At 40.0% G+C, this 16,560-nt stretch overlaps 1 protein-coding gene across 2 annotated transcripts in view; it reads left to right on the top strand.

The window, feature by feature from the left end:
• BCAT1 (branched chain amino acid transaminase 1) overlaps nucleotides 1-16,560 on the top strand; it is a 75,475-nt gene that overhangs the window by 38,843 nt on the left and 20,072 nt on the right. Inside the window, exons 3-9 of one of the 2 annotated variants that reach the window (XM_075439905.1) lie at nucleotides 864-1,064; nucleotides 2,253-2,309; nucleotides 4,366-4,476; nucleotides 5,405-5,524; nucleotides 7,814-7,977; nucleotides 9,638-9,780; nucleotides 15,683-15,768. In XM_075439905.1, coding sequence (XP_075296020.1) covers nucleotides 864-1,064; nucleotides 2,253-2,309; nucleotides 4,366-4,476; nucleotides 5,405-5,524; nucleotides 7,814-7,977; nucleotides 9,638-9,780; nucleotides 15,683-15,768 — 882 coding nt within the window. The remainder of the gene's footprint in view (nucleotides 1-863; nucleotides 1,065-2,252; nucleotides 2,310-4,365; nucleotides 4,477-5,404; nucleotides 5,525-7,813; nucleotides 7,978-9,637; nucleotides 9,781-15,682; nucleotides 15,769-16,560) is intronic. The other variant, XM_075439896.1, reaches the window with a different exon arrangement.

Below are 16,560 nucleotides of genomic sequence, written 5' to 3'. Positions count from 1 at the left end.
TCGAATTCTTCCTTGCCTCTCTGCCCAGCACAGTTTAAATGCTCAGATGGCACAGACAAGAGAATGAAGAGGGTGGATCAAGACTCTGCCCACTGCATAGCCCTCTCTAGTTAGCCCCTACCTGTGCGTAAAAGGGGAGTAATGTGCCAGAGATCCTGCTTTCCTTCTTCCTCTGCTGTCCTTTAGGATGAGTCACACCTTATGAGCTATTATAAAGAAAGTTAACTCTATCCTAGCCAAAACCAGTACAAAAATCTATGCTGCGTTTCTGCAGCTCGCCATGGCTTGTAAGAGACAGTCTCCACAGTTAACCGTGGAAGGAAGCATTTAGCCTGCTTTGCTAATGGGACCTTTCTAGGAAAATACGAATCTGAATGAACAAGCTAGCGTGACCCAAGTAATCTGCTGACTCTGATATGTCATACTGGTTTTATGCATTAAAGGAATATCAGCGTAACTTTTCTACTTAGTTATGAGGGAGATCAGTTTCTGATGATCAGCTTGTATTCTGAGATACAGCAGTTGAGTGTTTCTGGAACTTGTATAGATGTGTTAATCTAAACATCCAAGAAATTTTCATCTGCTCTTTTTCTGTTTTCACATCTTTTACTGCTTCCTCCACTTAACAGTGCTTCAATATATGCTAACTACTTCTGGTATAAGCAGCACTGTGTATGTGTGTGGATACACAGTGAGAATACTTTGCCAGCTACTTAGAGCAGCTGCCTTTAATCATTCTGTCATTAAATGTCTTCGCAGATAAAATGTTGCATTTGACAGTGTTCATTGATGCAGAATCATTTTGAAATCAGTCTGACTTAATTATTTTTATACACTTCATTTTTGTCTTCATGTGCCTTCAGGCTTCAGACTTGATTATCACCCCAGCTACGACTTTCAAGGAAAAACCAGACCCCAGTGGTCTGGTATTTGGAACTGTATTCACTGATAATATGCTGACAATTGAATGGTCCTCAGCTTCAGGATGGGAGAAGCCTTATATTAAGCCGCTTGAGAACCTGTCGTTGCATCCAGCCTCCTCGTCTCTGCATTATGCTATAGAAGTGAGTACTGAATTGATTTGGAAACTGCTATTTGGTTTCATGAGCTCTTGAAGCCATAGCTTTGTAATACAAGGACTATTACTGTCATAAGTTTATTAGTATTGAGTTACATTTTGTTTTATTAACTGATGTCCTTCCAGAATAATTCCATTCTTTACAACAGGGGTATGTTTATGTTGCTATAAGTCAGAAGCAACTCTGGCCTGTGGATTCTAGCTCACTTATCTTTCTAGCCTAGTGAAGGTGACCTCTTCCTTGTGTGGCAACAAATTCATTTGAGAAAGCATTCTAATTCACTGATGATGGATCACTTCAGTTACTGTCTCTTATGTAACTTAATGAACCGCTGGATAAGACCATGTGAGATTCCAAGAGTAGCTTTAACTTGGGCACTGAACACGCACTCTGTGAAAGTTATTTTAAGCTGTTTTAAAGGTTCATAGCTTGGATTGCAGGACAGACTAGACAGATGCTTGTTAGCAACTCCAAATAAGTCTGGAGAGCTCCGAACTACATCTTGACACATTCAACATACGCAAGTGATTTAAGCAGAGAATATACAACAAGGAACTTTGGAAAATGAAATGTTAAGTCGGAAACCAGCGTGGTTAACTGTTTCCATGCTTAGCTGTTTACTGTCGAAAGCTGCCTTTTGTGTCTCCAGGGCTGCTTTGGCTATACTCATATCTGTGTGAGAGCCTCAGTAGGGCGCGTATGCTGAAATGGAAGCCTGCTTCTCCTCCCACTTCTGGGTAGGTGGGAGTGTCTCCACTGGAGTTAGTGGAGTTGCTTGTGCTTCTTTTATTATTTCTTTTCATTTTCTTTTTTTTTTTTTTTTTTAATCACTAGTATAAGGGAAGGATCAAGCTTTCCCCTGCTTGTTGTGCCTCAGCCCCTGCCTTCGTTTTTGTTTTTTTGTTGCTGTTTTTTCCCCATTTAATCACCAGGCCTCCAGAGGTCCTGTGTAAATTACAACAGGACCCTGTGACTTAGGCTGCAGCTCTTGATCTGCCCAAGAAGTAAGAAACCACGCTGGAATCCCAAGTCTGTATTTCATTCTTAGTAACACATTGCTTTAATGATCAGCCTCTGACCCAGTCTGAAATTATTGCTAATATGAATATGCTCTTATATTTTTCCCATTTTTTTTTTCATTCTTTTACCCTTATTGCATCACGTTTCCTCTAGCCAAGAGGACAGACAGAGGAGAATCTGGTGCCAATGCTGTGGCTCAATGAATACACAGTGGGTATAAAAAAAATGATGAATTTGGCATTCCCTCCCCTTTCTCCTTGCCCTCCATGATGCAGTGTGATAGTCTGGATCTGATGAACTCCAGATCCAACTCCTGTGATGTACAGATGTCAGATAACATTGTTTGCACACCACTGTAGCAACCAACCATCAAGCAACCACAGCAGTTGCTTTTATTCAAGTTGAGCATTTCTGGAACACATCACTCTCTCCCTTTTCAATGAGTGAAAGGTTTTACTGAGGTCTGGAAGGTTAAAAGTATTTATTTTTGGAGAAAAAGGTTTAACAGCTTGAGAAGGCTTTGTGTTTCAGTAATGATATGATTCTTGCTTCTCTCAAACCATTTCTCAAATCTTAGTAGTAACTTTCCTTCCTCTTCCCTCTCATTACAAGTCCTGTGAATGTGTTTGGGAGAAGGGTGGGGGGAATCAACTGTTCTGTGATAAGAAAGTAGCATTACAGAAATATGGTATTAGTTAGTAACTGGCCCAATAAAAAGCATGTCAAAGTATCAACCATATCACCAGCTATGCCATCCTTTATTAAAGTTAGAATTTTTTTCTTGTAGCTGAAATGTCTATCCTAGGGACAGTTTATTCTTCAAAACTGCGTACAAAGCTTTTAATATAGTTGGCATTGCCATAGGAATAAGATCAATTTTGAAGGCAAAAAGTTTTGGGTTCTAATTCTGGTTCTGCTATTTAGTTGGCATGTAGCCTTAGGACAATTGCTGGGATTCCTGCAATCCAGTTACAACCCAATTAAAATTTGTCATGTGGAAGGACCTAGCTCTGTCATGGGACTGTACAAAAGCTTTCTAAGCATCACATTTCACTGATCTTTATGGCAAAATGACATAGAATTTAACAGTAAGGAAATCTTGAGTATTCTGCTAAAATTACTTATACGTAGATACAGGATTCTTTTTTCCAAATAAAAAACCTGAATATGTAGACTTCCAACCAACCAAGAAAGTATTCCCAGACTTTTTTCATGGAATAGTTAGGAGGAGAAGTCCGAGGAGACTGACAGCAGTGATGCAGTTCAATTCATAGAATTTATATTGAAAATTAATGTACAAAGAAATGCTTTAGAAAATAAATTCTAAAAATCTGAACTCTTGTCTATAAGCTGAAGTGATCCTTTAATACTTAATCTAGATAATACCTGTATATATGTATATAATGTGAGCTTATACAATACATGTGTTTTCTGTCTAGAACTGGAAATTATCAATCTGTAACTGAAAATAGCTATGGATATTTTGTGGGCATATGTGTTTTGCTGTGGTTAGGAGATGCTGTAGAGCATTTTGCTGGAAGGGCACTGGTGGCATAAGGGTTTCTGGTAAACTGATTGTCGACACCAGTCATCCGGAGTCTGCAGTTTGATGGGATAATTTTGAGTAATTTAAGTTTCCTGTAAAGTGTAGATAAACCTTTTTCATGTGTTCTTCCTCTAGTGTAAGGCTGATGCATCTGTCTGTCATGCTAGCTAAATCCCCTTCCACAACGTAGGGGTATATGGGGGAAATAAGTGATCAAGATTTTGCTACTACAGCAAGAACTGCAACAGAGTTCACTTAATTAGCTGATTCTATGCTTCCTACCAAAATGCATTTTGGACAAAACCCTAAAAATTATTAACATATATAATTAAATTTTATAGACTCTTTTCCATAAGGGAGAATACTGTTTTGGCTGAGCCTTAGGTATCAGTCAGGATGTGAGGGAATAGTTAAGTCAAACACATGCAACGAATTTTAATTGTTGTAACCAAATTATGAAAAATATGGTTATCACTAAGTCCCCTGATAGAGAAAGATATATATGAAGCATAGGCAGGTTGTCTTTGTAATACAAACTTCATAATACTACCTCACAGGAGTGCATTGTAAGGATTAACTAGTTAGCATTTATGCTTTGAGTGAGTCCTGTGAGCAGGACTTTTATTTCCAAAAAGCGTGTTCTGCTTTTGCACAGATCATCACAGGATAGCGTGTCTCAATCATTATTTGATTTCTTTTCCCTCCTCTTTGACTTGGTAGTTATTTGAAGGAATGAAGGCTTACCGAGGAGTGGATGGCAAAATCCGCCTGTTCCGGCCAGCCCTCAACATGGACAGGATGGCGCGGTCAGCAAGACGAGCAGCTCTGCCAGTACGTAGCCAAGGCATCTTACCCTCCTGAAGTCAGAGGCTATTTTTGTTTTCAGAGTGCAAATCTCTGAAGCTTCGCGGTAGTGTAACACTTATTGAACACTCTTAACTCTTGAATAGTTCAGTTAAACTTTGTTAAGAGATCTTATTCAGTGAACAGTTTTAAATGCATTTTTCTTTTAAATCACAACAGTGTTTTGCTGTCTTTGTTGTCTCCTTTCTGCCTCAGATGTACACAGTCTATTTCTGAGGGGTGAGCGCTGTTCTGCAGGCATTTGCATGCAGACAGCTGGTGAAATTGTTCTGGCACTGATGTTCTTCCTTTTCTTCTTTCCACTTCAGTTAAGTCCTTCAGCCTCTGAGTGCCTTCATTCTTGGTCACGCTAGCAACTTAACGCTGCTTTTAACAGTTGTATACTGTCCAGTGAATTTCCTCCCACATTCATTAGCTTTATTACTGTAAGAACTTTGCAGCTTTGTAAAACTGGGAGATCTGGTGGGTGCCTCGGAGTTATAACCCAAAGCACTCTTCTGCAGAAGAGGTGGTGCCATAGCTTGCAGCATACCAAAGTGAAGGTGTTGGCTGCACAGGGAGTTCTCCCATACGCATCAGAGGCAAGAAGGGTCAATGGCTCCGTTTCACTATCTCAGGAAGATATTTTATAGCAGCAGGAGGGCATGTAGGACAGTAAATAAAAAGGCACAGTGGAAAAGACTATGGGATTTTAAATTCTGTAAGAAATTAACTCAAGGAAGATGATGTAGTCTTATGAACCTCTGCGGTTCACTCTGTGAACCACTCGGTTCACCTCTATGTCACTGTGACATATCCTGATGACGTATTCCCCTTAGCATAGGGATTTATAAAGACCACAGAATTCAGGCTATATTTCTGCATTTGCTTTTCTTCCTTTCCTTTTCCTTACCAGTGTTTTGACCAGAATGAGCTGTTAGAGTGCATCCGGAAGCTCGTGGAAGTAGAAAAGGAGTGGGTCCCGCACTCCACCGCTGCCAGCCTGTATATCCGTCCTACCTTAATTGGAACTGAGGTATGAAACATTTTTTTTCCCCTCTTAACTTTTGTGTATTTAAGCACGAGGCAAAAGCCTCCATCCATAAAGAGAAACATGGAGCAATCGCTAGAGAACGTATTACAGTTCAGGGGCAAGTTCGTCACCTGTAGCTCTACTCCACAAATGTATGTTGAGCACACCACCACCTAGTGGGCACAGGGATTCGTGGCACCGAAAGGAGACTTCTACCAACTATTTGGAGTGGTAACGGCAAAATTTAGACTAACTTTGGTTTTGTAATGAAAGATTAATTCTTTATGACATGGCAATGTATGCCTTTAAAATAATAATCATCCAGAGAAAATGTGAGGGGAAGGAAATTTCTGTGTAGATTTTGTGATTTCATCTCATACCTCCATCCTGACCTTAGTCAGGAGATTTTGGAAGATTCTACCCAGTAAATTAAGATGACTCTTCTGAGAGAGACTTTTAGCAGAACTAAGAACAAGTTCTTGTTTCAGTTTACTCTTGAACCCAGGTAAACCTGACCTTTTAAGAGGCTCCTTAGCAACTTGGTATTAGTGTGCATTCTGTGAGTTCCATGTGGATGTGAGTCAAGCCTATAGTATTTATAAACAGAATTAGAAACAGTGAGTTGATTTTATTTTAATTAAAACTTTAAGGTTTTTTTTTTTATCAGTGAAAGAGACCTATAATGGTAGAGCATAGGACAAGGAAGCTAAAGAATGTATGGTGCCAACTAGGCAAGTTACTCTTCTGCAGTATCCACACCTGTAAGTAGTTACCATACACGAGCATTATACATTTCACATGTGTTCTAGGACTCTATTAATTTAATGCTTGTAAACTAGTTGCAGATTTTCAGATGGAAGGATCTCCACCCAGTGACTGTAAAGTATTAATACTAAAAATTGATTTTTTTTTTTTTTTTCTCTGATAGTGTTTTTTGGAAATTCTTTTGTTGTTGATCTTAGTTTCAGGTTAGCCAACATATCTGGCCTTTCCACGATGTCATATGTTGTCTCTGTGTTGCATGTCGTGCTAAAGTTTTATGAATGATCACAATTAGGAAACCTAGTCAACACAATCTTTTGAACAATAGTGTAAAAATCGAGGAAAAATATCAAGATCTCAGATAGTTAATCTTTCTCTTGTTAAAAGTTTTGCTGAAGGACTAAGGTAGAAAGAAATCAAAAGAACCCTCTCAGCAGCAGAGAAAGGCTTATAGGAATTTTCCAGTGGTTCCACTATTACGTTATTATTTTTCCTCACACCTCCCAGTTTCGCTTCACATGCTTTGTGCACAGTGTTTTGCTTAGACCTTTGGTCCTAAACGTTTAAGTTCATTAACTTTTTTTCAATGGAGACCTAATCTTGGAAACCAAGTATGAGTTTGTTCTTTTTGAGACTGGTTTCTCTGAATGGAGAGAGAATAGTAACCCATTCAGCTGCGTAGAAGATGCCAAGAATCATGGGCAACCAGATGGACATAGCCCTGCTTAAGTGGGGGGGCTGGGCAAACTGATCTCCAGAGGTGCGTTGTAACCTCAATCATTCCATGATTCTGTCACTCCTGAGCTTTGCAAAGCATGATACAGTCAAGCAGAGTCTCCTAGCACACAATTCAGATTATGACAAGTGCCAGACGTTTCACCTTTAAGTATTGATGGTGATGACTTGAAGTGTGAGAATCCATCTCTCAGAGAGAAGGGGGGAAAGAAAAGTGATACATTCCAGGTTATTTCCTGTGCTCTTATGTGAACCATTTCCAGCAGGCAAATCGTTTTAGCTTGTCACACAGCTGTTCACAGAGCCAGCACTCAACTCTACCAATGCCAGTTCTAAGCAGCATTGACCAATTCTAATCACTAATGCAGTTGACAGTGGTTCCTCCGCTGTTGTTATTATGTTGTTAAGGCAGTGGCCCTTGTCACTCCCTCCCCAGAAGGCTTTCAAAGCTGCTGCTGTGATTAATTCATATAATTATATAGTATCTTGTTAAGCTAATTTCTGAATTCTCAAAAGCTTGAAGCTTGTTTGAGAAGATTAGAATAATATATAGATAAGTGAAACAGCTGTAAGTGAACAGTGACAGTATGTAAAATTAGTGTTATGTTGCTTGGTTGGAGGGGGAGTTATATAAATATTTTATCTTCATTGCAGCACTTTGCATTATTATGGTAAAAGCACTCTCATGCTGCAGGTCATCTGAAAGCAGTGTTTCGGAAGCTAATTGTGCAGCATCTGATGTTTGGAGTGAAGTATACCAGTAACTCTTGATTTGTTTACATTCCTTATCTTCAGCCTTCCCTTGGAGTGAAGAAGCCGACTAAAGCCCTACTGTATGTCATACTGAGCCCTGTGGGCCCTTACTTTGCAAGTGGAAGCTTTAATCCAATATCCTTATGGGCAGATCCAAAATATGTGAGAGCCTGGAAAGGAGGAACAGGGGACTGCAAACTGGGAGGGTAAGAAAACATATTTCTGCACCTTCTACAGAGCTCACAAAGGAGATTTAGTTTTTAGTGACCAGCAGAAGTAGAGGTATTAAACACAGCAGTTAAATAATGTACTATAACAAAAATTTCAGAATTGTACTTTGCAAATATTATTTTTAAAGTTCAGTTAAATATTTTTGTCTGGATATTACAGCTAAATAGACTATTTGTAGAGGCAATTTTGCAGCATCTCAAGCTGAGGAACTGGACCTGGAAGATGTCCATGTAATACTTTGGCTGTTCCCCTTGCATAAGTTGTCACTAAATATATCACTTCTATGATGCAGCATTCAGTATAGCAGCCTGCTGCCAACTGGGCAGTGAGCAGCGTTGACTGCTGACCTCCTTCCTTGGCAAACTGTCCTGACAAGCCATCTGCAGGTAGCTATGGGAGTGCGGGTGTGTAAGGGAAAGCATGAGGCAATTATCTGCATTGACTTGACCATAATCTGGCAGTTTTCTACTGAACTGGGCTAAAGCACCAGTTAGAAACATAATTTTTAACGTCCGGGGACTTGACTTGTAGAGCGAAGCTGCTCAGGACTTGACTGGAGCAAGCAACTTCGAAGTGGCTAAATAAAAGACCGGATTATACATCCTTGGTCTTTGGTTTAAATGAAGCTGATGATTGTCTCTACCCAGGTGTTTCTCTTCTAGGCAGGAAGTTAGTAGTTGTCAAGTGCTGCTCAACTGAGCTAGAATAATCAAAGGGCAAGAAAACAGTTGTCCTTCATTCAGTCTGATGTTCTGAGACATTTACTGTTTGTTTGTGAGTTTTTGCTTAGTTTTAGAAGTATATGAATGGTTTCCTGTGTGTCCTTCATAAGAGCTGTGAAAAAAAGGAATAGTCTGGAGTCACTACTGACTTGTTTTGCACTCAGAGGTGAGAACTTAATTCCAGTGTGGTCAGCACTTAGGGTTGCTGACTTTGGGTCCTGATGGTTGTTGAACATCAGACGCAAAAGGGGTTTTCCTTCCCCTCAAAGCAGCTGCAGAGTAAATGCATACTATTCAGTTAGGTTCACTATGTAGGCAGTGTTTTAGGAAAACAGTTGCTCCTCAAGGATGTGGAATTCATCAAGGCCCATCTGCAGCTCCTGAAGCTACTAATTCTGTGAACATCTTTTACTAGAAAACGAATAACTCACCTCTGGTGATTTTTGTGTTCCAGGAGGTTCATTTGACATATATGACCCATCTGTTCATATGACATATATGATATGAGGTAGATGGTCTTGTTTTTCTTTTTTTGAATCCATGAGCTGGATGGGAATTGTTGTTCTCACTCCAAGATGCCAACTGCTAAATAAATATAAATGCTTTCCTAAGGTGTTTTTCTGGACTTTCTAATCATTGCAGTTAAATGGAACAAGAAGTATTTTAAAGACAATTTGGATTAATATGTTTGAGCTGCGGATGCTGTTCAGCCCTTCAAAGTTTTTGGGTTGTAGATACAAATGATCTAGTAAAATACTAGTAGAGTACTTCCAGTGAAAGTATTCCAGGGACAAACAGTGTCTGTGCAGAGCACTTGTTCATAAGGTAGATGTGTACACAACCTTGCATGGAAATGAGAAAATACCCAACCAGATACTTATAACTGTTTGCGCTTTCTTTCTGTCTCTGGAAGGAATTATGGTTCTTCTATTTATGCCCAGCAAGAAGCCCTGGAGTTAGGCTGCCAGCAGGTTTTGTGGCTCTATGGAGAAGATCACCAAATAACTGAAGTCGGAACAATGAATCTGTTTCTCTATTGGATAAATGAAGATGGAGGTATAGTAACACAAAACATGAAAACTTGAATAGAGTCAACAGTTGGGACTGCAATTCACAAGATGATTATTAGAGTGGAGATATTAAACTTTTTAATAAAGACGATTTGACAAAGGAAATACTTATTCTTTTCTGAAAACTAATAGGTGATTGTTAGTTATACCACTGTGAAAGAGGAGATTCTGGAGCAGCTGTGCGTACTACCTGCTGGTAACATACTAAACTGTTGGGCCAGTCCACATGCTCAGAAGGGTAGAGTCTAGCCATACACAAGGTCACGCTTCAGGTTTGCTGTCAACTCTAGCAGCATGCTTGATCTTGAAGGAGGTGTTGGGTCAGAAACAGCGCAGACATACTAAAGACACCTTGTGGCTGAGTAACTCTTCAAACGCTGTGGCTTTGGGCATGAGTGGTTCCCATCATCATTTTCTGGCAAATGAAGTGTTTCTGAAGCACTGCCAAAAGTATTTCAGCATCCAGCTAATGAAGAACTCAGCTCTTTGAAGAATTTGAAGTTCTGTCCAGTGGAAGCAGAGAGAGAAACATGTCAGTCAGTGTTCTACATCAGTAATGCTCAGATGATGCTTTCAAGATATACCATCATTCTTGAAGCCATTTTTAGCTCTTTGTACCCTCAGTCATCCCTGAGCAATGTAGATGCTGATTAGGAAACTATCTAGTTAATAAGCAGCCAACTATTTAGGCATTTCAAGAACACCCATTGGGCATGCAAGCATTCAGTGCTTGAGAAGTGCTAGCTGCACCTGAGAACTGGTTCAGAAGACTACATGACTCTGAGTCCTTAAAGGATTGAGCCAATGAATAGGCCAGTGAATAAAAGGACACCTCCTGACTGCCATGAGTGCTGGCCCTCCATGAAAATTGTTATCGAGTCTTTGTATGGCAGCAGATGTAGGGGTCAGACTCTGATTTCATCATAGTGCCATGGCTACCCTCGAAAACTGGGGTTTTTCTGACAGTCCTCAGCTGCAGTACAGAGGCAGCACGCTGTGGGGACAGCAGGGTGCTTTGGGTAGTGTAGGGTAATGGGAATCCAACTGCTTTACTCCCACCTCCAGTTTCATTACTTGTTCTTCTGCAAAATCTTTACCGTACTTGTAAGAAGAGGGATGATACTCCCTGAGTGTCGAATGAGTCTGTGAAATCTTGTGAATGAAACTATAAATATGAGAAATCTTGTAATTGTGGTTACAGCAGCAGTAGATTTGTCAGTGTGGCTAGGTGGCCAAATTCACGCCTTGTGTGACTTTACTGGAGAGACACAAATAGAAATTTTGGCTCATTCTGCCCAGGGAAGGGACACTGAAGGGGGGACATAATTAGAATTCGATGTTCTCATTGTACTTAAACCAGGAATATGCTGGAATTATCCAGCGGCAGCACTGTACAGTTCCAAACATCTGCCAGTCACTGTGTTACCAGTGTATTACTGAATAGTGCTATTGTGAGGTGGCCATAGCAAACAACTTGCAATTCATGCCACCCAAGCTAACTGTATACAGACAAACCTGCCATTTTGGACAACATGGTCATTAGTAGCGTTGGAGCACTTTGCTGTCTCCTAGGGAGTTGATTAATGCTTAATTTATGATACCTTTGGTTGATAATAGCTCTTGCTGCCAATGTGTGTCATCGCATACCTGCCCGTGGCTTTAGATTGTGATTTTAAAAGTGTTTGCCATTACGTCCTGTCATGTCACAAAGGATACTTACTTAGGCTGTGGTTTGGTTTTGTCATGCAAATTCTGCAGCTGAGAGGGATCTAACAAAAATAGTGAGGCACAAATTGCAGATCATCATCAAAAGGAAAATGTCCTTCTTCATGTGTTCAGAGGTCACTGCAGAGTATTCGGAACTGCTCTCCTTGTTGTATAACAAAACGAAGACCCAGCCCAGCAAAGCCTAGATGTGTTCAATGAGAGCAGGCTTTTCTTGCAAGCCTCTGCTATATACTTTGTTGCAGGATTGTGACTGAACATGACACACTGGCTCGGGTGGCAGGAGGAGCCTGGTAAAATGTTTCTTTTGTGACATAGAGGAGGGAGTAGAGGAGGAAACTACTCAATCTGTGGTAAAATGACATGTTCCATGCTGCTCTTGTATGCCCACTGCTGCTCTGGGTGAGGCTTATGATATGCCCAAATCTGGATCCTTGCTGTTGTATAAATACAGGTGTGTGTTGTTTCATTCAACAAATACTGTTTATGATTTATGTTCACAAAGTGAAAATTTTTGTCGTCCTATAGCCCCTTCAACTTGCCTCTTCACAGCACATAAAAATCCCAAGAGGCTGTTAACATTGAAACTTGTTTCCTTGAATAATGTCTATTCTTCTGCCTAGAATATAGGCTTGACTTTGTGGAAAACCTTGAATTTTAAACATATGTCCAGCCTGAAGGTTGCTAACTATGAAATCTGTGTGCATTTTCCAAAAATTCGGTTTCTTGAGGATGATTTGGAACTATCTGGGCTCTGCATCTAGCTCAAATGTTAAGTAATGCTTGAATGCTACTCACAATGCCTTAATATTTTTGTACTGTTATTAAAGTGGGGATTAATAGGGCCCGCTTCAAAATAGCTTACATAAATTAAAAATTAAATATGTTAAAAGGTTCTCTGGAACAGTCAGGTAAAATATCAGGCAAGTTTGCTTAGTTGTTCTGTAGGTAGAGGATTATCTGTGCTGCAGAAGTATCTTTTATGAGTAGACTGCTAACCAGATAAGGCTCATACCTTCTGCTGTAACAGAAAGCCATATCAATAGCATGGAGGAGGAGAGCAGCAGATGAATGAGCTGGCAGACAAAGAAAAACAAGGGAAAGTAATTGAGGAAAGTAAATCGACAGACAGGTGAAGATAGAGTAATTGCATGAGGGGACAACAGAAAAAAAAACCTGAGGGAAATAATGAGAAAGAAATAGAAAGGTCCAGAACAAGCTGGAAGCGGAAGTCAGCTATTAATAACAGTGAAATCAGGCTTTCCTGTGTTCTCCTCGACCCTGAAGTTCACTTGATATCTGTTAACCACTTTTGTAAAATGTATTTTGGTGAATTTCTCAGCGTTGTTATAGTGTGACTAGTACTGAAGGCATCCCATGTTTGGAATCCTAGCTTCCATATGGTCATGAATACAGGTGCATAAAAATGGAAACTTTGTAATATGCAAGACCTCATTTTAAAAATCGCTTTAGATGCTGATGGAGTTCCATTGTTACAGCATGCCTGTACCATGCCTGGCGTAATAGGGTGCTGGACTGATAGTGCTACTACTATAACAATAACAGTAGTCAACTGAAGAGAAACTCTGACATTTTTCCTTCAAATGCCTTCCTCCCTCTTTTTGCTACTATACATTTTAAGGCTTCTAGCCCATCAAAATAATTCAGAAGGCAAATGGAGTCTGTGAGCTCACAGTCTGGTTTTTTGGAGATGGACAAACTGAAGTCGTATGGAGCCTGGTTTGGCATCAGTTCACAGAGACGATGAGCTTTTTGGCATGCTGAGTTGTATAGCATTGTCATCTCTGCCGGATACCAGGAAAGCAGATGTTCCTTGGGTGGCCCGAGGCTGGTAGGCATCACATGACAAAATTCTACAGAGCAGGCTCTGTGAAACATTTTGAGACTCCCATGCCCTGTCTGCTCAGTGCTGTTTAGAGGCTGGTTTGGCCTGGCACCTTTTCAAACTAGCTCAAATCAATTAATATATGTTGTTGACCTTGAACAGGTTCTGGCCAAGACCTATGGCAAAATCACCAAGCAGAGAACATTGTCTGGTGTGTAGTTCTAATGTTTGGTATTAAGCTTCACATTATTTGAAGCTTTCTGTTAGAGGAAGGGGATCACTTGTACATGACTGGGTCACAAAAGCAGAACATGAGGTTTTCAGTGTTCAGAATCCGGTGAGCCCTGTGGCGCGTGGAAAGTTTTGAGGTCCTCTTCTATTGATAGTTGTCCCAGAATTAGGACCAGACAGGCATCACAATCAGGAGTGGTGCTAGACAGACTCCAAAAAAGGAAAGCTATTGTTCCTAACTGCACGAGAAAGAAGAGACCACTGCTGTACTGAGGAGTCTGGGGTAGGTTAGGGAATGGCACTACTAGTTAGTCAAACTAAAGCAGAATGTACAGCCTGTTCTAGGGCAACTTTTTTACACTTCCTGTCATGGCAGTTTACATCTATTACTTGTGTGTGTATGGATCCTCATAAAAGGAACGTGGAAGACAGAAAAAAAATCTAGTCCAAATGAATAAATCCAGGGATGGCTGCATTAAAAAGTAACAGACATTTCCTGAGAGAATGGACAGCGAGTAGCAGATTCAATGATCAATGCCATTTATTTATCCTCCGTTTCCTCTATCCCACCCCAGCTCCCAAAGCCTCCTCTTGCAGAGCGGGAGAGAGTCCATGCTGTAGTTGGTCTGGAGCTGTGCATGTGCTGGCTGGCAGGCAGTTTGTGCACAGAATTATCTAGCTGCCTGTTGAAAACAGAGTATTCAGCATCTGAGGTTCAACCTACTCTCTCAGTCCAAGGGTCAATATCGTGTTTCTTTCCTCTATCCAGCTGCAAGGTTTCACAGGACCTATAGAAACTTTTTTAAAACAGCTTCTCCTTTCAGACTGGTTCAGACAGGCCTGGCTTGAGTGATCTTTTGTGGGTAGGGAGAAGGGGACATAACAAAAACATGAAGAGATATATCTTGTTCTTTAACGTGACCTAGGTAAAAATTAATCAAGAACTTTAATGGTTTGTGGATTTAATGAGCAGGATAGTATCCTTATAAGATCAAGAAAGATAATGGATTCTCGTTGGTAAGAGAAAATGGTTAGAAAAAAGATATGAAGAGTATTACTGAAAGACTGTGGATGTCTTCACTTCTCAGTGCAAATCTGAGACTGTCTTAAAAGAGCCTGGCTGTCTGAAAGAGTAAATGTTCAGTATTCTCTGATAATAGAAACCCCTGAGTATGCTATGTGATGGTTTAAAATGAAAGGGATTGTTTAAAATGATAAATATGAACTCTGATTTGCTGAAAAGGTCAAATGGAAGGACAAAGACTACGTACAAACTTCTGTGTTGTAATTTAAGTATTTACCAAGTATGGATTACCGTTTATTTACCGTTTCATTAGTTATGTTAGATGAACATTTATCTAATGTTCTTTTTCAAAAGCAAACAAGAAAAACAAGCTAACAAATCAAACTAGTTAAGTAATTTGAATTGTTGGTGCTTTTGGAGTTTTATTAGGAGTGCTCTTTTTTTGTAAAGAGAAAATTAGGGGAAAAAAAGGATGTCCACTCTAAGACAAAAGATCATTAAGGAAGTCTTCTCTCAAGCTGCATTTGGCAAGCTTTCCACTGCCTTGCTTGTTCAGTAAATAAGCGTCAAAATTTCCGGGAGATGTTTAATATTAATGCTAGGAAGCAGGTATACTGAACCCCATACTCCTAAATTAAGTAAAGCAGTTCAAGGGAAGTCATGATCTGCCCTGGGATTGTAAGGTGTGGCTTTCCCTTGCACCTCTCTATTCTGAATTTGAAGGCTGGGTCATTCAATGGTTCCCAGTCGTAACACAGTGAATCCATAATACACTGAGGAATAAAATCTACTTCTAGGCTTTAGCCATATATTTATTAATGTATTAAATGTGGTTCTTCCTCACCCACTGAAGTATAGTTAAAATGTTCCAAACACTCAACAACAGCTTATTGAAATTGAATTTCTGTAACTCATGTTCTTATAGAACTCTGGTAAGTATTGCATCTTACTGTTTCTGATATCACTCAACTTCTTTTCAATTTTCATGTTTAGTGTAATATCAGTAAACATTATTTTTGTTTCTTTTTCAACCAGTGTTTCTATTTCTTTTGTGTTTGACAGAAAATGAACTGGCAACCCCACCTTTAGATGGCATCATCCTTCCAGGAGTGACAAGACAAAGCATTCTGGATCTGGCACGCAACTGGGTGAGTGTTTTGAGCTTGACAGTAATGGTTTCAACTATCATGTTGTAACATCGATGAAAGTAAGCATTCCTGGTGCTCAGTATCTTGAAGTTTAACTGATCTGGTCAAATCCCTTAACCTAAATGGGAACTAAGTGCATGCTAATCCATAGATTCCCAGCAACATCATCAGAATACCCACACCTGTCACACAGAACAATACCAAGCCTGTTAAAGTAGCTCCATATAATATTTAACATGAAAATTCTCATTAAATCTACTGGTACCAGCAACTTAAAGCAAGGAAACAAACAATTACCGTGCATGACCACAGCTATACTTCAGTCATCAGCAGCCTATTTCTCCACTTAGTTCTCATGGTTCCACCCTTGTTTCTAATAACTAGCACGCAGCCTAAAATCCAGCCACAGTCTTGAAGTCATCTGTCTGCTTCCAGATTCTAGTTCTGTAATGTCGCCATCCAAGTACTTATTTGGACACTTGGGACTACCTCCTGTCTTGAAATACAGCAGACTGTTCTCTCTGCCTGAACTGCATTCAAAGGTTTTATTGCACCTTGGATAAGAATACTATACAGCCCAAGGCTCGTCGAGCCCAATATCCTCACTACTGGTTTTGGCGAGCCTTGTGTTTGTGGCGGAGTAACAGCAATAACACGGGCATGTGTGATACTTTCCCCTTGGTGTTAACTCAGCTTCCAAACATCTGTAGCTGAAAGATTTCCTGAAATACACTTCACAGTTACATCACTTAAATCTAACTTGCAGTGAAGAAGGCTAGGCATGTACTTTGT

Source organism: Opisthocomus hoazin, chromosome 1 (genome assembly GCF_030867145.1).
Source record: "Opisthocomus hoazin isolate bOpiHoa1 chromosome 1, bOpiHoa1.hap1, whole genome shotgun sequence".
Classification (NCBI taxonomy): domain Eukaryota; kingdom Metazoa; phylum Chordata; class Aves; order Opisthocomiformes; family Opisthocomidae; genus Opisthocomus; species Opisthocomus hoazin.
The sequence above is the reverse complement of the archived record's forward strand: the minus strand, read 5'-3'. Positions and strand labels throughout refer to the sequence as shown.